Below are 27,168 nucleotides of genomic sequence, written 5' to 3' on the forward strand. Positions count from 1 at the left end.
GATGTGGTGGGCTGTGTAGCAAACCAAAATGAACTAAAAAAAAAAAAAAATTCAAGCGATGGACACACATCTAAGAAAATAAACCTGTGTCTCTGGGAGGACAGCAGCCCGAGATGCTCCCTTCCGCGCCGGGCTTTCCTGTGCCAAGGATTGTGCCTGTTGCCCTAACAGGCCTTAGGAAGCTTGGGGAGACTGCTTACCTGGTCGCTCACCTGATGTGTGGTCTTGAACAAGCTACTTAGTATCTCTGAGTTGCCATCCTCTCATCTGTAAAATGGAGAAAATACCTCTCTTGGAACACTGTGAGGAACAAAGTTCTGTGAAATCCATGACATCAGATACAGCACGTAGCACAGTGCCTGGCACACTGCTGTGCTTAGTCGCTCAGTCGTGTCCAGCTCTTTGCAACCCTATGGACTGTAGCCCACCAGGCTCCTTTGACCATTGGATTCTCCAGGCAAGAATACTGGAGTGGGTTGCCATGCCCTCCTCCAGGGGATCTTCCCAACCCAGAGACTGAACCCAGGTCTCCCGCATGGCAGGTGGATTCTTTACCATCTGAGCCACCAGGGAAGCCCAAGAATACTGAAGTGGGGAGCCTAACTCCTCTCCAGGGGATCTACCTGACCGAGGAATCAAACTGGGGTCTCCTACATTGCAGGCAGATTCTTTACCAGCTGAGCTACCAGGGAAGACCAAAGTAAGTGAAATTGTTAGTCGCTGAGTCGAGTCTGCCTCTTTGCAACCCCCTGGCTCCTCCGTCTATGGAATTCTCCAGGCAAGAATACCAGAGTGGGTAGTTGTTCTTTCTCCAGGGGATCTTCCTGACCCAGGAATCAAACCCAGGTCTCCCATATTGCAGGCAGATTCTTTACCCTCTTGAGAAGCCACCAGAGAGGCCCCTGGTGCACTATATACATTTTTAAATGAGACCTACAGTAACAGTGGTAAGAAGTGTCATCTTTGTTAGCTGAATAGGGAAGAATGCTCATTCTTCTATGAAAATGTTTATAAATACATGTACTCGCTTCATGCTCTCACCTGTTCCTCTCCTATTTCTCCCTCTGTTAGCTCTTTTTAAATTGCTCAGGTACCTATATTTATGGAGTCTCTTCTGCTAGAAAATCTTACCAGAAAGTTACCAGATAAAATGAAGTTTTCACTAATTCTTCTGGGGCATAGAAGTATGGGAGATAGATATCCTTTATGTGGAGGAATCAATTACTCTTGAAAAGCAGTGCACAGGATTTGGGGAAGGTAAAACTCCTCCCTAACACCCTTTAGACTGCAAAGATGGGTAACCAGCTATTCAGCTCACAACAGTTTCTGAGGGCCACTCGCCATCTGCCCCCTGCCTGTCTCTGTAAGCCCCACCTCCATCACCGTCTCCTCTTCCTTTCCAGTCCTGGCACGTGACAGGCTCTCTCACTTTTTGACTTGGCATTTGCTGTTCCCTCGGCCTAAAATGCCCAACCCTCATCCAGATAATTCCCAGATGTCCTTGAAGATTCAGACTGGATAGCTTTTCTGAGCTTTCCTTGCCATTGTCCCCAAGGCAGCCTCTTTGGTAAACTCTGGGAGGGGCTGGAGGAGTGGGATTGATTTTGCAGTGTAAGGAGAATGGTGCCCTTTGGAGCAGAACTCTGCACATTCTGCAGGACCATCCCTAGGTCTCCCAGGGCCTGTCCATCAGCCCAGCTGTCCTGTGTACTCCATTTGCCTTATGATAGAAATGTTTATCCCACTGTTCTAATCGTTTATTTGAAGTCTTTCCTCCCGGGTTATGAATTCCTTGAGGAGGCATTTGGGTTCTATTTCTGTTTCTCCAGCATGTCACACACCCCATTCATAACCCACCCCTCCATTGATAGCTTGATTAGTGACTCCAGAAGAGAACAGGATAGAAGCCTCTTCCAGTTGATGCTTTTGGGTAGTCCCTTAACAGCTCAATGAAAGGTGCCTCACAGTTTAGTAGAAAAGTATGAAAGGTGACAAGGGCTAATATCATCATATATGATGACAAAGGTAGGCTCCTAAGAATCAGATCCTAGGCTAGGACAACAGTGGAGAAAGTTTGCTTTCTAGTCCCATCTTGAGACTCACTCACATCCTGGTGGCATTCAAATGGAGGCCATGTCTGTATATCCCAAGGTGAGAAGTCCTTTACTAAATTCTCTACTGCTGATTTCTCTCACTTCCTTTGACTTACTGCTTAAAGTTTCAAAGCTTGTTATACTTCTCACACTTTTTTAAAAAATCATCTTCAGTGCAACTTAGAGCAGAAATTCCCTCCAGAAGGCCAGGGATACTGGGGCCTCTGTTTACAGAGTGCCTAATATGGGTTGGATGGAGGCTTGACTGCCTGGAGCCATGCTGCTTGAAGCCATCTGATAGTCATTTAGTTAGAACCATAACTACACTGGGTTATTGCTGGCCTCGTACGTATCGTATACTCACAGCAGTGCTTGGCGTAGACAAGAAGGTGTGTGTTGCCTCCACTGTTGCCCATCAGGTCTTTTCATTTCATTATCACTACTGTGCTTGGAAAAATGATTTTCAGTCTATAATCCCAGTTCAGTTCAGTTCACTCGCTCAGTTGTGTCCGACTCTTTGCGACCCCATGAATCGCAGCACGCCAGGCCTCCCTGTCCATCACCAACTCCTGGAGTTCACTCAAACTCACGTCCATCGAGTCAGTGATGCCATCCAACCATCTCATCCTCTGTCGTCCCCTTCTCCTCCTGCCTAAGTTCTTTCAATACAGTCTATACATCTAAGAGCACAGTTTTCTTTGAAGCAGACTTTGATGAAACTGATTTCCATCATTTGCTGTCTCTGTCTTCCAAGACACATTTTGCTCTAAGCAAGAAGGAAGCGATGATTATTTACATGAATGGATGTTGTAACCTGGCATATATTTATAACTGACATGATAGCAGCTGAAGGTCTAGAAGGGATTAGGCTTCTGAAGGGCAACATTTTAATTTGAACACCAGTTAAAGAGTTCTGCCACAGGGTTATCGTTACCATCTTTCTAAATTCCATATACTTGTGTTAGTATACTGTATTGGTATTTTTCTTTCTGGCTTACTTCACTCTGTATAATCGGCTCCAGTTTCATCCACCTCATTTGAACTGATTCAAATGTATTCTTTTTGATGGCTGAGTAATACTCCATTGTGTATATGTACCACAGCTTTCTTATCCATTCATCTGCTGATGGACATCTAGGTTGTTTCCATGTCCTGGCTATTATAAACAGTGCTGCAATGAACATTGGGGTACATGTGTCTCTTTCAATTCTGGTTTCCTCGGTGTGTATGCCCAGCAGTGGGATTGCTGAGTCATAAGGCAGTTCTATTTCCAGTTTTTTAAAGAATCTCCACACTGTTCTCCATAGTGGCTGTACTAGTTTGCATTCCTACCAGCAGTGTAAGAGGGTTCCCTTTTTTCCACACCCTCTCCAGCATTTATTGCTTGTAGACTTTTAGAAAGATGGTAATGATAAACCTGTATGCGAGACAGCAAAAGAGACGCAGACATACAGAACAAACTTTTTGACTCTGTGGGAGAGGGAGAGGGTGGGATGATTTGGGAGAATGGCATTGAAACATGTATAATATCATATAAGAAATGAATCGCCAGTCTAGGTTTGATGCAGGATACAGGATGCTTGGGGCTGGTGCACTGGGATGACCCAGAGGGATGGTACGGGGAGGGAGGTGGGAGGGGGGTGCAGGAGTGGGAACTTACGTTCACCCGTGGTAGATTCATGTTGATGTATGGCAAAACCAATACAGTATTGTAAAGTTAAAAATTAATTAATTAATTAAAATTAAAATTAAATTAAAAAATTAAAATACCATTAAAAAAAAAATAAACCACATGAGAGAGCCAAAACAAACAAACAAAAAAGAAAAGAGTTCTGCCACATCTCCACTGAATTTGTGGCCCCCAGGCTCCATGGTCTCTCTTACTATACTCCCGCCGTGTTTATAGGCAAGTGTAACTAAGTAAAAAGAATTACAAAGGAGACGGTATAATTTTACCAAGGAGACTTAAGGGTGAATTGTTAAAAACCACAAAAAGCAGTACCATTTAGATCAGCTCCAAAATTAATGTTGCTCACTGTCTGGAGGTCACTAGGGCCATGGTCTCCGTGCATGAGGTGTAAGGATATTCTCCTTATGAAGTGTCATAGAAAGAATGAGGAAGTAATACTTGTGGGTAAGGGGAAAGTGAGGAAAAGTTGGGAATGACTTCTAAAAGGCAAAGGCAAGGGAGATAATATCAGCAGAGATTTTCTAATGGCAATCGATGCATTTTCAAGAATGGAGCTAGACAGAGCAAGGAGATGTTGAGATTAACCTCATCAGATTGATTACTTCATCAGAGTCAAACAAACAATAACTTAGACTTGAGAAAATATGAGACTGTGTGTGAGACTTCCCTGGTTAGAAGAAGACTATCATCAAAAAGTATTTAACTGCAAAGAAGGCCTCTTGTGAAGAGGGAATCTTTTATGACAATTACGAATATGCTGTTTCCTTCACATTCATCTTTAGTTTATAATCTATAGTATATTTGCTAATACCGTGGAGGTATGAACATCCATAAACACCTTCCAGCAAGGAAAGGAACGTAGAGTGCTTGTGTCAGGGAGTTTTCAGTACTGATGGAAATGCATGCCTATGTTTCTTTTGATCAGCATGGGTCATTCTTACAGTCTCATTAGGTTTCTCTGAGGACGTGAAATGAATAAATAAATCTGAACGACAACTGTACTTTATTGATTTTGCAGAGTTTAGAGGAAGATTGATGAGGCATGGACCCTTGCTTCGGGTTTGGAGGAAAGTAGACTAAATACAGAGATGCCAGACAGCCACTGAGACCCATGGACAGTCCTGCACTCACGCTGATCTGTCGAACTTTAAAATTTCCAAGTAATATGCAACCTTTGCCAAACGAAAAGAAACTGATGCCCAGAAGGCATACTCTTCAATATTGGGAATAGACGTGCTCTGAAGACAATGGCTTCGAAGGTCTCCTGTTTATACGTTTTGACCGTGGTGTGCTGGGCCAGCGCTCTCTGGTACTTGAGTGTAACTCGTCCTACTTCCTCCTACACTGGCTCCAAGCCATTCAGCCATCTGACGGTTGCAAGGAAAAACTTCACCTTTGGCAACATAAGAACTCGACCTATAAACCCCCATTCTTTTGAATTTCTGATAAATGAGCCCAACAAATGTGAGAAAAACATCCCTTTCCTCGTCATCCTCATCAGCACCACGCATAAAGAGTTCGATGCCCGCCAGGCGATCCGAGAGACCTGGGGGGACGAGAACAACTTCAAAGGGATCAAGATAGCCACCCTGTTCCTCCTGGGCAAGAACGCCGATCCTGTTCTCAACCAGATGGTGGAGCAAGAGAGCCAAATCTTTCACGACATCATCGTGGAGGACTTCATTGATTCCTACCATAACCTTACCCTCAAAACCCTGATGGGGATGAGATGGGTGGCCACTTTTTGTTCAAAGCCAAGTATGTCATGAAAACAGACAGTGACATTTTTGTCAACATGGACAACCTTATTTACAAACTATTAAAACCCACCACCAAGCCACGAAGAAGGTATTTTACTGGCTATGTCATCAATGGAGGGCCCATCCGAGATGTCCGCAGTAAGTGGTATATGCCCAGGGATTTGTACCCTGACAGCAACTACCCGCCCTTCTGCTCGGGGACCGGCTATATCTTTTCAGCTGATGTGGCTGAGCTCATTTACAAGACCTCACTCCACACCAGGCTGCTTCACCTGGAGGATGTGTATGTGGGACTGTGTCTTCGAAAGCTGGGCATCCATCCTTTCCAGAACAGTGGCTTCAATCACTGGAAAATGGCCTATAGTTTGTGTAGGTACCGCCGAGTGATCACCGTGCATCAGATCTCTCCAGAGGAAATGCACAGGATCTGGAATGACATGTCAAGCAAGAAACATCTCAGATGTTAGGATTTTTACCGATGTAAATATGTGTTTCTTTTCTTTTTTAAGAGATGAGGCTTAGGGTGTAGGTGTTTTACAGGTGCCACCAAGGGAAATGAACTGGTGAAGGGGTTTATAAAAAGTATTTTTCTTCCCAATCCTAGTTCCTTTTTTGAATCGCCAATTTCCACATGTTAAGCTCTGCTCATAGAAATAATACATGGGTTTACAAGGCCAGATTTCATTCTCAGGTCCTAAGGTACTGCATTTATCTCAAAAAGCAACTTCCTAACAAAGGCTAGGATTTACATACTGTGCATCTGAGATAAAAAAAAAAAATCTGGTTCTGGGAAACTAGAACTCATTGTAATGTCTTCATATTCTCTCTGCAAAAGTAAATAACACTTTATCAAAAACAACTCAGAAGCAGCGCAGTCAGGGAGACACGCTGGATGTGATGATTCATACTGCGTGTGATGTTACATTGAACTTTCACATAAATTGCCATGGAATGTGTACAGTATTTCCAGTTCCACCAAGAAATGAACTTAGTACTGGAAGGGAGGCTGCAGTTAAGTAAATGGAAATTTATACTTGAGGATCAAATATTCTCTCTGTTTGGAAGATAGCTCTGCTTGCTCATCCAAGGATTAAACCTGGTCAGCAGGTGGAATGTATATAAAATACTACTTAAAAAATAAACAGGAGATTTTTTTTTTTTTTCTCTTTGAGAACAAACATTACCTGGTGCCCCCAAGGAGACTTTGCCAAATGTAATTTCACCTGCTTCCTTCCATACGGTGTCACTAAATACCTTTTACAGTTTCTGGTTCAGACAGGCACATGTGTAGAAATAAGTTAGTAGGAGGCCAGAAGGATGATAAATGACACGGAGAAAACAATACAAATTTACATGTGCATTGTAATTAGCATGAGCTCAGCACTGGTGTCAAATGCCCCTTCCATACATTTGCAAAGCTCATGAAAAAAATATTTGAGGAGGGAGGATTGTTACTGAAGGATTTAGGTCTACTGTTGATAGATGCAATCTCTTCAGCATCCGATCCGTTCAGGTATTTCTAACAGCAGTGCTGTTCAGGGGTATTCTGGAAGCTCTGTGATTGAGGATTATGGGAAGGAAGGGTGGGGATAGTTGAGTCCAGGTTCTATGGCTTCCATCATCTGAATCATGTAAGCCTGCATCCTCACTTTGCTGTGCTTCGACATGCTCATTTATAAAACATCTGGAAAAAACACCTACCTTACAGGTGCTGTGAGAGCAAATTGCATTTGCTGAATATTTTGGGATCCTTAGTTTTAAAGGTGCTACTTAAAGCAGTGTATCATGCATTATGCTAAATGTTAAAATAACTACATAATTGCCATGATGGTCATCAGTAGTGGTGACATCATTGTGGTATGATATCTGCCAAAATATAGATCAAATATAACTCTTAGTGCACCTGATTCTTCTAGGACTGACTTTTCCTTGAATATGTTAGGTGTTTGTGAAGGCTTCGGTTTCTCTGTCATTTCTTCTGGTTTCAATGAATAAGTTATTACTTCAGTGCGTTGCCTTGATATCCCAGGGTGCTGACAGGAAAGGCAGCTGCCTTTCTTTAGGGAGGAGCCTCTGGCTGGGGGTACATTATAGTCACTGAAGCACATGCTTTGCATAATGTATCACATCCACTTAGGTCTCAGGAAACATTTGGTCTGAATTCTCAGTAAGAACTTTGAAGCCTGGCAGAGGTAGTCCACCTCTGGCAGAAGAATAGACACTCAGCAAACCCACACATTGCACATTTCCAGAACTCATTAGAAAACTTCTGTTTGCGTCCATTCAAAGAAAGCTCCACAACTGAAAGAGTATACCTTTTTTTTAAACCTGCCCTTTGCAAGCTAGGAGTTGATAACAAATAAGCAGATGAAATGTATAAATGGAAATCATGGCTTATTTCTTGAAAACACTGAATCTCTCATCTCCAGCCCAACAAAACCTAATAGGAGACAGACCTTCCTGTCTCTTAATACATCTTCATCTCAAGTCAGCAGGACCACTGAGTTTGATTAGAAAATAACATTAGGCAGCCTGGAGAAAGATGGATCAGCACAAGGCGAGCCACCCTCAAACCCCCAACTCGCAACTGCTGTGAGTTCCAATCACTGGAAAAGTCTCACAACATTGAACTTAGTTTGCCTGTCCATCATGTAGTCAAATCAAGGCCCAGTCTTATACCAACGTCTTGTATTTACCTTATGCTCAGTCGAGCCACCCTCAGTGTTAAGGAACTGCACATTATAAACATCATATGTATACATCTGTGGATCACTTTATAAGTGTGTGTGAGTACATTATGAATAGAGCGCTAGTCTTAAAAAGGAGCAAAAATCGAGAATCATGTCTTAAAGAACTATTTCCTAACTTTTCTATGCTAAGTAGTACTCATGTGACAAACATGTAAATATTCATCAAAAACCATATGTATATATTTTTAAAGGCATTTTTTTCCTTCTTCCCAGCTGTATGTATTGCTAGAATCTGCTTGCTATGTACATTTCCTTCTGCATGGAACTTGGTGAGGCAAAGTCATTTGTCCAGTTTCAATAGCCTAAAGCATGGTTGCCTTTTGTTTTTTGAATGTTCCAAAAATGTTTCAATCAAGTGATCAGGAAAAAGGTCTAATTTTCTACTTTTGCTAATTTTATGACACTGGCCAAATTAGGATTAGTTAACAAAGCAGTGATTTGTTAAGCCATTTTTAAACTTATTGTTCTTTCTTTGACATAAAATAGTGTTTCAGATAGCATTTTACCAGAAATCAATTCAGACAATTTTAGGAAAAGCTTCTGACTGTCCCCCGACTTGTTTTGTTCATTATGCATCAGATAACAAAAGATATCAATACTTTATATCTATACTCTTAAATTTTCATTTAAAATTTTATTTTTGGGAAAAAAAATCTGTCTTTGGTGGCTAGTTTGTGTGGCTTTCTGTCTTATATTGGAGCAAATGTCAGTTTCAATATATATTGTTGTAATTTTAAAAACCAAAATCAAAAAATGAAGATCATTTTCAATTTGAAATAAATTCAGAACAAAACCCCTTTGTGTGACATGACATGGGGAAAAGAAACTCTTTACAGAGAAGCTAAGGAAGGAGTTTTTCAATCAAATCTCTTCTATTAAAAGACTGAAATATTTCCATAAAACATCTGGGATTCATTTTCTACCTTTCCTAATATGTGGGTTTAGGGGGGAATTGATTATGTCATTTCTTCTGTAAAGGTGAAGATAGTTTTTATAAGCAACAAAGTAACTTGTGAATGAAAGAAGTAATTTACTAGAAACGCTTGTTGATAATAATTGACATTTAGGTATGTCATTATATATGAATGATTGTATTTATGTATTTATTTGTCAAAATTGTACATACTGTTTCACCAAATGTAATTGTCTGTAAAAGTGCACTCTCCACTTTTGTAGTACAACTTAGGGTTACATGGGTTGCCAATCAAGCTGCTAATCAGAACACTATTTTTTGTATCAGTGTTATAAAACTGAAAAATAGATGCTGAAAATGTCTTTACATTCAGTTTCTTCCCCTTCCTTATGAAATGTAAACTGTTGATTGAAAGCACGATGATAATGTATAAGCCCATCTGTCATGAGGAAGATTATGGTTCCATAAAGCTGATTTTTTAAACCATTGGGACAAATAAACAGAAGCAGAACATACTTTCCACTTGGCTTCTTTTCTGAAAGAATCTCTTTGGCGAGCTGTGATTATTGGAATTAGCTGATGTCCTGTTGTCTTGTTAACCTTCCTCACAACCTCAGTATCAGTGACAGTTCAAATCACTTGGAGCTTGTGCACAAGAGCCCATAGCAACTTGATAGTCAACTCAGAGATGACTTGGTTTAGTAGACTATGGACTACTACTCCAGGATTTAGGAAACGACTATCCTCCTTGCCCCTTGGCAGCTTCATGTAAGTCTCTGTGTTAAATGGTAATGGTTGAACATGCCAACAAATTCAAATCCAAAGAGCATTATGTTGATAATGTGCAGTCAATCAGGACATGTCAAATCCAAGGCTAAAGTGTCATCCTTACATTTCACACACATGTATCCTTTGGAATATTGCATACTCTTTTAAAAGTTTGATGAGACTGGAAAAATATCAGTCAGGCATTCTTTACAGCCTACAAGTAGATGCTGATTGCTGATACCTGACTTTGCAAGCAAGAGACTAATAGGTCTTTAAGAGGTAAAATTTCCTTTTTATTATCAATCTGATCTAGCCAAATAGGTCTTCCCTTTTTAATTGACATTAAGCTTTGGATCTACTACCCTGCACCCCGAAGTTCAAAAGGTAAAGTCTATCAGGTGAGTTGTGAGTAGAACATAAAAACATGAAATAGACTTGCATTCAATGTGACTTTTAAATAATTTTGTAACTGGAGTATAATTGCCTCACAGTGCTGTGTTAGTTTCTGCTGTACAGCAAAGTAAATCAGCTATATGTGTACATACATCCCTTTCCTCCTGAACCTCCCTCCCAGCCCTCCAGGTCGTCACAGAGCATCAAGCTGCTTCTTGTGCTGCACAGCAGCTTCTCACCAGCTCTCTATTTTACACGTGGTAACATATGTTTATATGTATATCCGTGCTACTCTCTCAATCCATCCCACCCCTGTGTCCCCATGTCCCTACGTTTGCGTCTCTGTTCCTGCCCTGCAAAGAGTGGCATGTATATACAGTGAAATATTACACAGCCATGAAAAGGAATGAAATTGGACCATGTGTGGTGATGTAGACAGACCTAGAATCTGTCACACAGAGTGAAGTCAGAAAAACAAATACCATATATTAACAAATATATGTGGAATCAATATTTACAAGGACCAACATCAAGAGCAGTGCTCGGAAAGTACAGACTGGGAGCATCAGTGACAAATAACAGTTTGTTAGAAATGCCAATTCTTGGGCTCCTCCAGAAAAGTCAGGGTGTGACTCAGAATTATGTTTTAATAAGCCCTTTAGGTGATTCTCTTGCACCCTAAAGTTGAGAACATTGATCAGGAGTAGAGATTGGCAAGCTACACTCTGTGAACCACAGCTGGCTAAGAATGGATTCACAGTGAATATTTGCAATGACTCAGGAGAAACTAACACTGAACCCCAACTAAGCAAAATATTTCAACAGGAAGATTTCCACTTTTCTCGTTAGTAGATGTGTATTGCAAAAAAATTAAAAATACTTGATCATTATTTTATTATGTTTTCAAACCATCAATACACAAACAAAAAAAATTTGTTGCTTGTTATTTAAGTACTTTCCTATATCTTCAATTTTGCCTCTTGGTCTGCAAAGCTTAAAATATTTATTATCTGGCTCTTTACAGGAAAAGTTTGCCAACCTCTGACTTAGAGAAAAACATCTGAAAAAGGTGCAACATATGAAATTCCTCCACTTGTCAATGAAAAGTCACATCAGTAAAGCATCCTGGAATTGTCTCCTTGCAGCCAGGGAAATGACAATGGAGTCGTAATAATGAATTGCATTAAAAACCGACAGCTGCATGTGTTTTTAAAATATTTCATTTTTCTCAAAGTGATTTTTAAAACTGATAAAAGCTTGCTCCTAATTGTAACAATTATCCAAAGCTTAATTAATATATTGCTTAAAGATGTGTGGGCACTAGACCTAAGAGGATGGGTTTCATACAGCTCGATTATCATAATTACAAGCATTCTATTTTCCCATTTACTTAATTGATTGTCACAGCTTTCCAGATGAATTCATGCTGCTGGAAGAGAATCGAATACATCTCTGAAAGAAAGGAAAAACCAGAAATGAGGCTATTTAGAAAAGTGAGGTATCTCAGAATATAATCCATGGTGAGCATGAAAAATTGCCCTCGATAATATCTCCTTACCTCTTTGGTTAAAAGAGGCTTTTTTGTGAAATGAAAGAGAAATGAATGAAAAAGTATTATTGATTCAGCTACATCTATAATAACACGGGCTCCACTGTCTCTTCAGCCAGAGGTGCCTAGCGCTCAAGAAAAATTTTCCATTTAGTTTTCCTTATAGAATCTATTAGTTTGGTACATTATGTTGACTATTTGTTATGCCTTTTGCAATGACCTCAGTCCTCACCTGGAGGGAGCGTGGCATGAGAGGTGATTTATTCTCTCTCTGAGGTTTATTCTAGAGTATTTCCTCAGCAGTGGCTGCCTGATACGGCAGACTGGGCAGCCTTGCGTGTGGGGGTTTTGTGATGAAGACTATTTTTCAGCAGAGACAAGGATGACTCCACCAAGCATGAGGTGAGGAAAAAGAAAACAGTAGAGACTTTCTCCCACTGCGAAGCCTTAAATTTTCAGTTCCCATTCCTGTTTTGTCATTATCTTTGTTGTTGTTTATTCCTAACAGTAACCCCCATGAGGTAGATGCTGGCTCAGCTGACAGGTTAGGAAACTGAGGCAACAGAGAATTTTATAGCTTCCAGGGTGAACTCAGGTCCTCTGGCTCTCAGGGCCAGTACAGCTGCCTCTCACAGGTAAGAACATATACAACCATGCCCACCCACGTCCTATGCTACACGATGTCATTATTTTAATTTTTAAATTTGTTTCCAGATTGGAGCTTCCCCCACGTTCTTATTGTGGGGGGAGTATATAATTTACATACTTACCCTTTTAAAGTGTACAGTTCTATAAATTTTGATAACTGCATACATTCCAGTAATGACCATCGTAGTCAAGATGCAAGACAATTCCATTACTTTCCTCCTAAATTCTCTCGCAGCTCTTTGTAATCAGTACCCTTCTCTACCCTGTGTCTATCGCTGATCTGTTTGCAAACTTCTGTTTTACATGAGATTTGCATCTAATTCAGTAGCTACCATATATATGTTTAGTGTTTGTTTTCAATCCCGCTTTTTTCTAAAGTGACGTGCTTATCAGTTCACATTCTCTTCTATGTCAGCTTGATTTTCTTGTTTGCTTGTTTTGCTTTGCTTACATTTTTGCTTTAGAAAAAGGTTCTTTGAGTGACCCATTATGACCACTTAGTATAAAGACAAGGGGAAATCTGTAGAGGAAGAGAATAGAAAAAGACAAAAAGATCTTAAGATAATAGTTAAACATCATGAAAGTACAGGTAAAAGATTCAGGAATTTTTGAAATAAACCACCATTGATTCGATAATACCCAAATCTAATGACTATTAATAAGAAGGTGCAAGTCAAAAATCTATAACCCCACTCACTCTGATCTAGCCCAACTCACTGGGAACTTTAATAGAGCTCCTCTCCTTCAGAGCTCACACACATTTCTGTGAAGTGGAAGGAACGATCTATAAGTTCAATTATCCTTTTTTCCCTTTTAGAAGTAGAGGGTCCTCTGGAGAGGCATCCATCACTCACAAGCTCATTAAAAAGGCAAGCCCTCTCTGCCCTCTGGGATTTGTCTCCAACCACACTCATGAGCTCTGCTACTGCACCTGCCTGTGATTCCTTTCTATGGTTTTCTTCAACATACGTTAGTTCACATTTCCTTTAGGAAAAGGTAACTTCACCACTATAAGCTTCTCTTCAGACTTTATCGACAGAAATATCTGAGTTAACTTGCAAAGCACACTGTTGATAACACTATGCCCCTCCGTCTGGGAGGCCATTCAAGCTAAAGGCAGCATAGCTGTGGGAGAGAAACAGCAGGCTGGAGCAAGACCAGCAGGGAGGGACATGCATGCTCTACGGCGGAGCTTCTCAGGCTGCAACATGCCTGGTGATTACCTGGGAGTCTTGCTAAAGTGCAGGTTGATAGTTCAGGGTATAACCCAAGGTTCTTATTTTCTTGTAAGCTCTCAGCGCTGATGCTGCTTGTCCTTGGAACAACCAGGCTACAGGTCCATCCTGAAGTATGGAGACAACAGGAGCAGAAGGAAAGGATCAGAGAGAGAAATGTTTGCCACCAGTGACACCAAACAAGCATAAATGTAGCCTAACCTTGGAATATGGCCATTCAGATTAGTAATCTGACCTCTTAAGGTGGAACAATGTGTAATGTGGGAGAGAGGAAGTGTTTTGGCATGAAATCAGAAACTAGGTCGTCCCTCCTAAATGAGGAATCCAGTATTTATTATGGAGATGAGGACTCCAAGAGTCAACGTAAGTGACTTGTCCAGTGTCAAAAATTGGTAACCAGAAATATAGTATTCAAATTCTATGTCTTTTGACTGGAGTCCAAATGCTTTTTTCCATTATATTATAGTCTTCTCGATTCCATTTGGAATTTTGGAAACAAAGGAGGGGAAAATGCTGGTTTTAAATGTTACAAGTAGCATTATATCCAAGACCAAAAGGGTAGTCAGTGCTAAAAGTGCTTAAAAGTCAGCATAGGAAAAAAAAAAAAAATCCAGAGTCCAGAACATGCAGCCCAAAGAGTATGGAGATACCTGGGGAATCAGTCTTGGAATCTGGGCCAGAGTCAAAGAAATAGGTTCAGAACATCCATCAGAATTACTTAATATTAAGTGGCAAAAAAAAAAGAGAGAGAGAGAGAGAGAGAGAACCAGATTTTTCAGGCAGAAACTTCATCCAGCAATATTTTTAACTGCTATATCCTGGGTTGGCTCGGAGGGTGGGCTGTACCTCTACTTTGCATCTGGAAGCAACCTAGGTCAGTGTAGCCACAAATCAAATCAGTGTTTTCAAAAGGAACACACAGCACACTCTGCAAAGGCTTTGCATGTGCTTTTTGTTTCCAAGTCAAACGGAGGGAGGAGAAAATGACTCCAAGGTGGCAAAAGAGAAGAGTCAGAAACAGAGACAGTGAAAACTTTAAAAGGAAATGAGGAGCAAAGAGCAGGAAGAAAGAGAAGAGAAGAGAAAGCAGCCACTCAGGTGAGGTGGAAGGTGAGGGAAGAGTCTCGCCTGTTTTCATTTTATGTTGACCAGTGTGTCTGCTTTTGCTGCTACTCTGAAAAGTAAGTGTTATGGATTTCAATCCATTTTCCAGCAAATTCTCTCGCAGCTGAGAGTAAAGAAAAAGGAGAGAGCAGGGAGGCTCCCCAGAGGCAGTTGTCAGTCGTGCTTTTTCCTAAGGTGATGTGTTTGTCAATTCACACTCTCTTGTGGATCAGCTGGATTTTTTGCTTTTTTGTTTGTTTTGCTTTGCTTACTTTTGCTCTACAATTACTCTTAGTTGGTTCCGAGATCCACGCCGGAAATGCTACTTTCTTTTGCATTAAGTTTTGTAGGATTGCTATGGCCTGGACCCCCAAGATTAGACCCTTGGATTTCCACGGGCCTGGATTAATTAATAAGTGAAATACCTACCTACCATTTTCAGTGGAGAAAGAGACAGTTACTCTTTCTCCTCCTTAGAAGGCAGGTACAACCTAGAGCTATCTAGGGAGATCAAATAGTGACAGCTCTCTAGTTAACAGGATATTTGAGGAGTTCCAAACCCATCACGCTTCTTCTAGCAGCTTCTGATCTGCTGGTTTCCAGTTTCCATCGTTGTTTTCAAGACTATTGGGAAGCTAGGGGGAGGTGGATAAGATTAAAATTAAAAGCACACAGAACTTGCTGTTCTGGTAAAGGTCCGGCCATATTTCTTAAATAAACACTCCTCAGATTGTTGCAAGACTAATTAATTTATGGAGCTCTGATAAAGTTTGACAATGAGAGTTCCCCCCCCCCCCCAATAGTTACATTCTTTTCATGGAGGAGCAGATTTTCGGAGGTCCTTATTCTACTATTCTGGAAAACGATTGTTGGCAGTTCATAGATTCATTCTGTCATTCACATAGTTACTGATAAAGGAATGCTTTTTATTTCAACAAATATTTATTGTTATTTAGCATACATCAAAAATTATTGTGCTAGGTATAGCTGAAACATGTTAGAAGGTGGCTTCTGTGGAATATAGGGAATAACTAAAAAGGTTTTAAAGCAGAATAGCTAGTGGCAGTGGAATATTCAAGGCAGTGGAGATTGGATTAGAGTGAAGAGCCATGTTTGGATTAAAATAGAACAGGTATAGATGACCACTTGAGTGTAAGATGGAGGGAGCAGGTGGAGTAACACTTTCAGCATTCATTTATCAGAGTTCCTCCTTGTCAGTACAGTTTGTCAATATTCTTTGGAACAGATGCTCTTATGCTCAGTACCACAGTCTAGGTTTAGGGATGCTAGACCATAGTCCAGCATCCCTAAATCACCTAAGCTTGGGATTGCAGGCTCATTCTAAGCCTGCAATCGACACACACCGCCAACCCCGACTCTTTTTCCCTATATGAACTCATGCCCCTTCCTTTAGTCACTATGACTAAAGGATTTTATGGGGAAGAGGAAAACAGGGAAGTGTAGGTGGCTGCTCAGGTCAATGGATGATCTTCATTCAGTAGCATTTATTCTTCATTAATCACAGTGATATTTTAGTTTTTAAAAATTATCTGAAAGTTTGAAAAAATCAGCTATTATTCATACCATTCTAATGCAATTATTATTATTCTATATGTTTCCTTCAAATAGTTCTCCTGTGTTTATTTTTACATGTTAGTAATATTTGCCATGCTATCTGGAATCTTATCTTTGTTACTTAAAGTTACAAACATGTCTTGTTCTGCTCTGTTTTTAGTGGATACACTGTATTTCTGCTGAGAAACATATTATAATTTAGTTAAAATGTCTACTACTGTCAGACGTTTCTGTCAAACAAAGGGACATTATTCTAAGAAGACTGAGAATCAGAGACTTAGTATTATAAGTTGATGTGTGAAATTTACTTTTTTCAATTTCTAAATAGAATTGCTACCTAGCATTGCTGGGATCCCTGAGGAAGGCACAGGCTGTGGTTCTCTTGCAGATCAGAGCACATGTCTGGTGCTTTGGGAGCAGTCATTCTTCCATGCACTTAAGCTTTCCCCCGTGAAAGGGGGAATACTGGGTTTTGGTGTCTAGTGGAAACACTCTTCTAGGAACAGAGAGCACCAGCCTCTTCAGATCATCACAGGGTTCTCAACTTCCCTCTTAGGGACCTCGGTGGGCCTTTATTTCTCACAGACCAAAAGAGATGAAATGCCTGTGTTTGAGCAGGAACATTTTCACGGTCTAGGCATCTATTTGCCACCCTTTTTCCTCAAAGTTTACTTTATTCTATTCCCAGGAAAACAGACTGTGGAGTTGGTTGAGAAGAGTCCTATTCACAGTACCCAGAACATCCTTTTTACATGTGAAGCCTTATTTAATTTATTTCGAAATAAGCTCATGCTGGGAAGGGCTGCTTTTCTAAAAGTTGTGAAATGCAAGAGACAGTAGCAGCTGTTCACTTGCAGGTTCAGAAAGAATGAAATGAGCAAAATACCCTACCAGCCTCCATTATTAGATAATTAGCAGTTCTCCTCCTGTATCAATTGTCCGTCAGCCAAAGGCGGTGTAAGTTTCCTTTCCCCAATTCCTGTTTCATATGCACCAACAGTTTGAGTGACTACACAGAAACAAGTCAGAGACTGTCTTTGCTTTGGCCTGAATAAACTACATCTTCAAAGACTTACCTTTTCACTCAGAGGTTTGGGGTGACCTGGGTGTATAACCCAAAGAGTTTCACTTGTGCTGAGAGGAATGGAATCAAATAAGTTCAGGACTGAAAGGGGCCTTTGAGAGCATCTAGTTCAGCAATTCTCAAAGGCCATCCATTTACCAGTCTAGCTGACTACAAAAATCTTACCACTGGAGCTTTTAATAGTGTAGGTTATCACCTCTCAACTCTGGGGATTCTAACAGTGGAACAATAATGATGAGTGATTCTTCTGTTTGGTCATGTTTGCTAGCCATTTTTAAATGAGAAAATGAAGGCCCAGAGAGAATAACATTCAATCACTTATTCAATCATTTATTTGTCAGACAGCTATTGACAGAGGCAAATCAAAATTCCCCATCCTAGTTTTTACATTCTGTTACACTGTCTTCCTAAAAATATAACTACAGGCCGTGAAAAGTAAAAGTGCTAGTTACTCAGTCGTGTCTGACTCTTTGCGACCCCATGGACTGTAGCCCACCAGGCTCCTCTGTCCACGGAATTTTCTAGGCAAGAACACTGGAGGTGGGTAGCCATTCCCTTCTCTAGGGGACCTTTCCCACCAGAGGATCAAACCCGGGTCTGGATCCTCCCAACCAAAGGACTGAACCCAGGTCTCCTGCACTGCAGGCAGACTGTTCACCATCTGAGCCACTAGGGAAGCCCCAACTATGGGCTACGGGCTTTCAAATACCAAGTGAGGGCTCATGGAATAAAGTTCTAAAGAACTAAAGATCACTTATTTTGAGAACAAAGCATTTTGTTTTCCTATAAACAAAGAAGGCCCCCAGTGACTAATTATTTCAGCATAGAATTGTAGTTAAAATGCTTTTTACATTGCCTCGGCTCTTTCCTATTACCTCAACAGGGTAGGGGAAATTTACTTGTTTATTTAACAAATATTTGAAGTCTAAGCACCTCTTAATATATCAGATTGTGCTAGGCATATAGCTCATGAACAAAAGACACATACTCCCTACTGTAATGGAGCTTACAGTTTAGTGAGGGTTAAGGATAATTAAACAGATAGTTTGCTGTTGAGTATGGTGGGTGTTATGACAAGCAGATTGTTAGGGAGTTTCCAAATTTTTAAAGCTTTTATACAGTTACGAAGGAATGATTTTGGCCAAAAGTTATTTCCTATTGATTCACAGAAAATTAAGGATATAAGTATATTCATAAGTGGATAAAATAATAGCAGTTCAAATCAGACAACCAGTGCTTATGGTGGAGTAGAGAGGTTGGCAAATCCTTTTCTCAAAAAACAACTATAAAACTCAACTAAATTCTTGTACACAGCCATTTCAGGGCTCTGGAAATTAACAAAGGCAAACAACAGATTGAGGAAAGTTGCTTCACAAAACTCTGCTAGAACTGTATATAAGAACGGAGGGCATTTGTGGCTTTCTTTCCTGGGATGGCTCAGTCAATGTAATTTATCAGGGTAAGGCTAGTCATGAAAAGCGAGAGCTTTGTTGCTGGAGGGGGCTCACTTTATTTGGAGTAGAAAGTGAAAATCCATGTTTCACTGGACTATTTCAGAAGTAGCAGTATTGGTAATCGGCAGTTCTGCAAGTAAACTTAGTTGCTCTGCTAGCCTGAAGCTGCAGTTCCAGTTGGTGAGAATAGAGTGACCAGAGTCGATGCAGGATTTTATTTATTTATTTATTTATTTATTTATTTTTACTTTATTTTACTTTACAATACTGTATTGGTTTTGCCATACATTGACATGAATCAGCCACGGGTGTATACAAGCTCCCAATCCTGAATCCCCCTCCCACCTCCCACCCCACATCATCTCTCTGGATCATCCCCATGCACCAGCCCCAAGCATCCTATATCCTGTATCAAACATAGACTGGTGATTCGTTTCTTACATGATAGTATACATGTTTCAATGCCATTCTCCCAAATCATCCCACCCTCTCCCTCTCCCTCAGAGTCCAAAAGTCCGTTCTATACATCTGTGTCTCTTTTGCTGTCTCGCATACAGGGTCATCATTACCATCTTTCTAAATTCCATATATATGTGTCAGTATACTGTATTGGTGTTTTTCTTTCTGGCTTACTTCACTCTGTATAATTGGCTCCAGTTTCATCCACCTCATTAGAACTGATTCAAATGTATTTTTTAATGGCTGAGTAATACTCCATTGTGTATATGTACCACAGCTTTCTTATCCATTCATCTGCTGATGGACATCTAGGTTGTTTCCATGTCCTGGCTATTATAAACAGTGCTGCAATGAATATTGGGGTACATGTGTCTCTTTCAATTCTGGTTTCCTCAGTGTGTATGCCCAGCAGTGGGACTGCTGGGTCATAAGGCAGCTCTATTTGCAATTTTTTAAGGAATCTCCACACTGTTCTCCATAGTGGCTGTACTAGTTTGCATTCCCACCAACAGTGTAAGAGGGTTCCCTTTTCTCCACACCCTCTCCAGCATTTATTGCTTGTAGACTTTTGGATCGCAGCCATTCTGACTGGTGTGAAATGGTACCTCATTGTGGTCTTGATTTGCATTTCTCTGATAATGAGTGACGTTGAGATGCAGGACTTTAATAGAGATCTCAGAATGGCAGTGTTATGAATGGCTGACTTCTTTTCTGAAACAGTGGAGGCCAAAAGGCTGTGCAATGACATTCAAAATTCTTAAAAAAAAAAAAAGTCAGTGAATATATCAATATTCAGCAAAACTATCCTTCAGAAATAAAGATGAAATAGAAACATGCCTAGATGAATAAAATCAAGATACTTTGCTGGCAGTCTTTTCTTCCAAGAATACGAAAGTCTTTCTCAAGGATAGAAAATGGCATCAGATGTTGAGGATGTTCTACAGAAAGAAATGGAAACTAGTAACAGCCTATATAAGTATTTGTTCATCTCTTGATGACTTTAAAAGATATAAAGTTGGAACAATTCAAAATTGGAATTAAGAAAAGCATTCATTTATGATAGCATCAAAAAGACTTGGAATAAATTTAGCAAAAGTAGTGCAAGATCTGTAAACTGAGAACTACAATGAATTACTGAAATAAATCAAGAAGATCTTTAAAAACAAAGAGACATTTCATGTACATGAATTAGAAGATTCAATGTTCGAAAATTCCAGCAGGCATTTTTTTTCACTTGACAACCTGGCCCTAAGATTTACACTGAAATGCAAAGAACCCAGAATAGCCAAGACAATTTTGAAGGAGGAAAAAAAAGGAAAAACCTGAAAGTTTTCAGTCAGTTCAGTTCAGTCGCTCAGTAGTGTCCAAATCCCTGCGACCCCATGAATCACAGCACGCCAGGCCTCCCTGTCTATCACTGACTCCCAGAGTTCACTCACACTCATGCCCACTGAGTCGGTGATGCCATCCAACCATCTCATCCTCTGTTGTCCCCTTCTCCTCCTGCCCTCAATCTTCCCAGCATCAGGGTCTTTTCAAATGAGTCAACTCTGCATCAGGTGGCCAAAGTATTGGAATTTCAGCTTCAATATCAATCTTTCCAATGAGGTTTATATCACCCAATTCCAAAACTTAATACAAAGTAAATCAATATGGTGGGGTACTTGTGTAATGTCAATTTTAAAAAGATTCACAACGTGAGAGTTGCAAGATAAGTTTTATTTGGGGAAAAATGAGGACTGCAGCCCAGGAGACAACACCTCAGATAGCCCGGAGAAACTGCTCCAAAGAGGTAGGAGGGGAAGGTCAATATGTGATTTTGATGAAGGGGGAATTCATGCAATCAAGCTCTTATCTTATGAAAGGTTTTCTTTTCTGCTAGTCACAAGAAGCTGATGTCACCACAAAGGAATTTAGTGTTTTTCTAGAAGTGGAAAGATACAAGGGTTGGGATCATGAAATCAGTTCCTGAAAATATCTATCTAAAGACACATTCCGCCAGTTTTCCTGGAGCACAGTGTGCCTCATTCTCCACCCTGGACTCCCTACAGGGTGTGTCAAAGGTCAATAGCTTCAGTAGCACAGGATTCAATCCCTACAGAGGCAGATGGCAAATGCTCTTGTTGCTGCTACTAAGTCACTTCAGTTCAATTGCTCATGTTATGCCCAAGTCGCGAAATCTCCCAATGACCACCAGGGAGCCGATATCCGATGCAAAAGCAAGAGAGTTTTTATTACCAAGCTCGAGCTGGGGCTCCCACCGTTACTGACGCAGCGGCTAAGGAGAGGAGCCCCGAGTTTTGGGTTATACTGCTTATATAGGGAATATTCAGGTGAAAGGGTAACAAAGAGGGTGTTCAGGCTGAAGGACTACTGATTGGTTACCCTCTTCTATAGGGTTGTGTGTGGATTTCTGATTGGTTTATTTTACTTCCATGGTAGATCATTACTTCCAAGGTAAATCACAAATGTCACAAATGTTAATCATTACTTCCAAGGTAAATCACAAATTCTTGAACTTAAAGTCAGGAGGTTTAACCTAAGGGCCGATTGGCTCGTGCACAGTGGGGCAAGTTTAGGCAATATCCAAAGTCTAAGTCTGTTTGCCCGGTACCTTTGCAAAATGGAGCTCTTTTACAAGATGGAGTAGCTTAGGCTCTTCACTCAGTCATGTCTGACTCTTTGCGACCCCACTGACTGCAGCATGCCAGGCTTTCCTGTCCATCACCAACTCCCAGAACTTACTCAAACTGATGTCCATCCAGTTGGTGATGCCGTCCAACCATCTCATCCTCTGATGCCCACTTCTCCTGCCCTCAAGTCTTTCCAAGCATCAATGTCTTCTCCAGTGAGTCAGTTCTTTGCATCAGGTGGCCAAAGTATTGGAGTTTCAGGTTCAGCATCAGTCCTTCCAATGAATATTCATGACTGATTTCCTTTAGGATTGACTGGTTTGATTTCCTTGCAGTCCAAGGGACTCTCAAAAGTCTTCTCCAACACCATAGTTTAAAAGCATCAATTCTTTGGTGCTCAGCTTTCTTTATAGTCCAACTCTCACATCCCTACATGACTACTGGAAAAACCATAGCTTTGACTATATGGACCTTTGTTGGCAAACTAATGTCTCTGCTTTTTAATATGTTGTCTAGGTTGGTCATAGCTTTTCTTTAAGGAGCAAGCAAATTTCATTTTCATGACTGCAGTCACCATCTGCAGTGATTTTGAAGCCGAAAAAAAATAAAGTGTCTCACTTCAGTTATATCCAACTCTTTGGGTCCGGACCTATGGACTGTAGCCCACTAGGCTCCTCTGTCCATGCGATTCTTCAGGCAAGAATGCTGGAGTGGGTTGCCATGCCCTCCTCCACCTCCAGGGGATCTTCCCAACCCAGGGATTAAACCCACATCTCTTATGTCTCCTGCATTGGCAGGTAGGTTCTTTACCACTAGCACCATCTGAGAAGCCTGGCAAATACCCTTGGCAAATGTCAATTTGTCACTGACAATAAGAAGTTATGACCAACCTAGATAGTATATTCAAAAGCAGAGACATTACTTTGCCGACTAAGGTCCATCTAGTCAAGGCTATGGTTTTTCCAGTGGTCATGTATGGATGTGAGCGTTGGACTGGGAAGAAGGCTGAGCGCTGAAGAATTGATGCTTTTGAACTGTGGTGTTGGAGAAGACTCTTGAGAGTCCCTTGGACTGCAAGGAGATCCAACCTGTCCATTCTGAAGGAGATCAACCCTGGGATTTGTTTGGAAGGAATGATGCTGAAGCTGAAGCTCCAGGACTTTGGCCACCTCATGCGAAGAGTTGACTCATTGGAAAAGACTCTGATGCTGGGAGGGATTGGGGGCAGGAGGAGAAGGGGATGACCAAGAATGAGATGGCTGGATGGCATCACGGACTCGATGGCCATGAGTCTGAGTGAACTCCGAGAGATGGTGATGGACAGGGAGGCCTAGTGTGCTGCAATTCATGGGGTCGCAAAGAGTCGGACACGACTGAGTGACTGGACTGAACTGAACTGAACTGATAGATCCATGGTGTAGAATTGAGGGTTCAGAAATAAAGCCTTATACTTATGATTCAGTGATGTTCAACAAAGGTGCTCATGTAACAGGAGGAAGAGGGGCAGAGCACAACTTTTGAAAGAATGACGCAGCCCAAGGACACAACATAAACTGATTAGAATCAAATGGGACCAAGATGGCAGACAAGACTAGACCTTGATCCTCAATCAGCAAGTGAAATGACACACCCAGAGGTGCCACTACAGTTCCAAGGCACTGTTAAAAGACCAAGGAGTGGGCAGTGGCCCAAATCCTGGAAATCTCCCTTCTCCAAAATAGTGGAAATAATCTTCCCACTCATTAGCATATGAAATTACCCAGCCTATAAAAACTAACCACGCCACATTTCGCAGCTGCACTCATCTTCTGCAATGGCCCACACTCTATGGAGTGTGCTTCTCTTTGAATCTGAATAAATGGCTACTTCTAACCTATCACTTTGTCTCTCACTGAACTCTTTCTGTGATGAGACATCAAGAACCTGAGCTTCATTAGGTCCTAAAACCAGGTACCATGGTTTTGGCTGGGTTTGAGTCCCAGCCACGTGGGTTCAAGTCCCAAGCAGGGTTTTGGCTGGATTTGAGTTCCACTCATCTCACAATTGCACTCATCTCACATGCTAGTAAAGTAATGCTCAAAATTCTCCAAGCCAGGCTTCAGCAATACCTGAACCGTTAACTTCCTGATGTTCAAGCTGGTTTTAGGAAAGTCAGAGGAACCAGAGATCAAATTGCCAACATCCACTGGATCATGGAAAAAGCAAGAGAGTTTCAGAAAAACATCTATTTCTGCTTTATTGACTATGCCAAAGCCTTTGACTGTGTGGATCACAATAAACTGTGGAAAATTCTGAAAGAGTTGGGAATACCAGAACACCTGACCTGCCAAATCTGTATGCAGGTCAGGAATCAACAGTTAGAACTGGACATGGAACAACAGACTGGTTCCAAATAGGAAAAGTAGTACGTCAAGGCTGTATATAGTCAAGTCCCTGCTTATTTAACTTCTATGCAGAGTACATCATGAGAAACGCTGGGCTGGGAGAAACACAGCTGGAATCAAGATTGCCAGGAGAAATATCAATAACATCAGATATGCAGATGACACCACCCTTATGGCAGAAAGTGAAGAGAAACTAAAAAGCCTCTTGATGAAAGTGAAAGAGGAGAGCGAAAAAGTTGGCTTAAAGCTCAACATTCAGAAAACAAAGATCATGGCATCCAGTCCCATCACTTCATGGGAAATAGATGGAGAAACAGTGTCAGACTTTATTTTGGGGGGGCTCCAAAATCACTGCAGATGGTGATTGCAGCCATGAAATTAAAAGACACTTACTCCTTGGAAGAAAGGTTATGACCAACCTAGATAGTATATTCAAAAGCAGAGACAATACTTTGCCAACTAAGGCCCGTCTAGTCAAGGCTATGGTTTTTCCTGTGGTCATGTATGGATGTGAGAGTTGGACTGTGAAGAAAGCTGAGTGCCAAAGAATTGATGCTTTTGAACTGCGGTGTTGGAGAAGACTCTTGAGAATCCCTTGGACTGCAAGGAGATCCAACCAGTCCATTCTGAAGGAGATCAACCCTGGGATTTGTTTGGAAGGAATGATGCTAAAGCTGAAACTCCAGTACTTTGGCCACCTCATGTGAAGAGTTGACTCATTGGAAAAGACTCTGATGCTGGGAGGGATTGGGGGCAGGAGGAGAAGGGGACAACAGAGGATGAGATGGCTGGATGGCATCACTGACTCAATGGATGTGAGTCTGAGTGAACTCTGGGAGTTGGTGATGGACAGGGAGGCCTGGCATTCTGCGATTCATGGGGTCGCAAAGAGTCGACACAACTGAGTGACTGAACTGAACTGAGTTCCAGCTATGTGGGTTTGAGTCCCAAACAAGGTTTTGGCTGATTTTGAGTTCCAGCCACATGGGTTCAAGTCCCAAGCAGAGTTTTGGCTGGGTTCGAGTCCCAGCCATGTGAGTTCAAGTCCCAAACTGGGTTTTGGCTGGATTCAAGTCCCAGCACATGGGTTCAGGTCCCAATCTGTGGTAAATGGTTTCACTAAGACAGTTGAATAGGGAAAGAAAAATCCTTTTTTAAAAAAATGATCTGCAACACTAAGATATCTTCGGCAACAAATGGTTTTACTTGATATCTCACACCACACACAAGAATTCGTTCAAAATGTATCACAGATCTTAATGTAAGAGCTGAAAGACTGGTCTGAAAAAGTGAATCTAAGAATTATCAAGTTGGAATGGCATTTTGGTTGTATCCAGAAGACACTGTCACCAGGCAATCCAGGAATACTCAGACCCTGCTTCATTCACAGTATCTGGGGAAGATGAAAGCCCAAGAAACAGTGGCCAAAGAAAATCACAGCCCCCCTTGAGATTAAAGTGGGCATGAATCCCGAAACTAAATGAAGAAGACTGGGAAACTGAATAAGAAACCCTAGAATTGAACCCCTCTTATTTAATTAGCAGTTTCCCTTGTTAAGTGATGGGTGAAAAGAAAGTGAAAGTGAAAAGGTATTAGTCACTCAATCCTGTCCAACTCTTTTCGACCCTATGGACTGTAGCCTGCCAGGCTCCTCTGTACATGAAATTCTCCAGGCAAGAATACTGGAGTGGATTGCCATTTCTTTCTTCAGGAGATCTTCCCAACCCAGGGAGCGAACCCAGGTCTCCCACATTGCAGGCAGAGTCTTTATCGTCTGAGCCACCAGGGAAGCTCTAGGTGATGGGTGATCTCATCCAGACTGGCCTAGGAAGAAAGAATTTAATGGGTTGTAAATGAAAACCTCAAAGGTGGAGCTGTCTTCAGGGATGCTCTGTCCTGTAGCTCAATCTCAAGGTACCTTTCTATCCATAGCTTAACATAATCCTGTGTACTGGCTCCATTCTCAGGCCGTCTGTTTCCTTATGATTGATGACGGCTGTCAAAGTTCTAACATCACATCTTCCCATCTCAAGTCCAGTGGAAAAGAGCCATTTTCTAACAGTCTCAGAAAAAATTCTCATTGGTTTGTGCTCCCTGAAACACGGAGGCCAGGGCTGGGCAATACTCTCACCACCGAGGAATGAGCAAACAGGAGCCTCCCCCCAAGAATATAAATGGAGAGTAGAAAAGAGGGTAGCTTCCCAGAGATAAACTAGATAACTCTTTCCTGGCAAAAAGCAAATGGGTGCTAGAAAGTAAAAATCTCAGAGGTTTCCACTGCAACCTTATTCCTTTAAGCTAATAATTTTCCACTTGTTTCATGCAAAATACAACTAGAAAACATCCATCAGATCCAGAGGGAGAAAGAAAGAGCAGTAAAAAGGACATTTGAAAATCAAACTTTAAAGAAACATTTTAATGACATTTGTCCCCAAGTACTTTTGTTTAACCAAACAAGGACCCAACTGCAGTAGCTGCCGTAGCTCAGGTACCATATGGCAGGAAGAGAAAAGGAGAGAAGCTCAGAGAGAAAGTGAAAGTGAAGTCACTCAGTCGTGTCCGACTCTTTTCGACCCCATGGACTGTAGCCTACCAGCCTCCTCTGTCCATGGGATTTTCCTGGGAAGAGTACTGGAGTGGGTTGCCATTAAGTATCTACACCTGGGCCCAATCCGA

The 27,168-nt window shown here is 41.3% G+C and overlaps 1 protein-coding gene across 1 annotated transcript in view; it reads left to right on the forward strand.

Annotated features, from left to right (window-relative positions):
- Positions 1-9,721, forward strand: part of B3GALT1 (beta-1,3-galactosyltransferase 1) — a 50,015-nt gene extending 40,294 nt beyond the window's left edge. Inside the window, 2 exon segments of the mRNA XM_018064057.1 lie at positions 4,802-5,529; positions 5,532-9,721. Of these exon segments, the coding sequence (XP_017919546.1) occupies positions 5,031-5,529; positions 5,532-6,010 (978 nt within the window). The 5' untranslated portion in view covers positions 4,802-5,030 and the 3' untranslated portion in view covers positions 6,011-9,721.

The sequence above is a fragment of the Capra hircus genome, chromosome 2 (assembly GCF_001704415.2).
Source record: "Capra hircus breed San Clemente chromosome 2, ASM170441v1, whole genome shotgun sequence".
In the NCBI taxonomy this organism is placed as follows: domain Eukaryota; kingdom Metazoa; phylum Chordata; class Mammalia; order Artiodactyla; family Bovidae; genus Capra; species Capra hircus.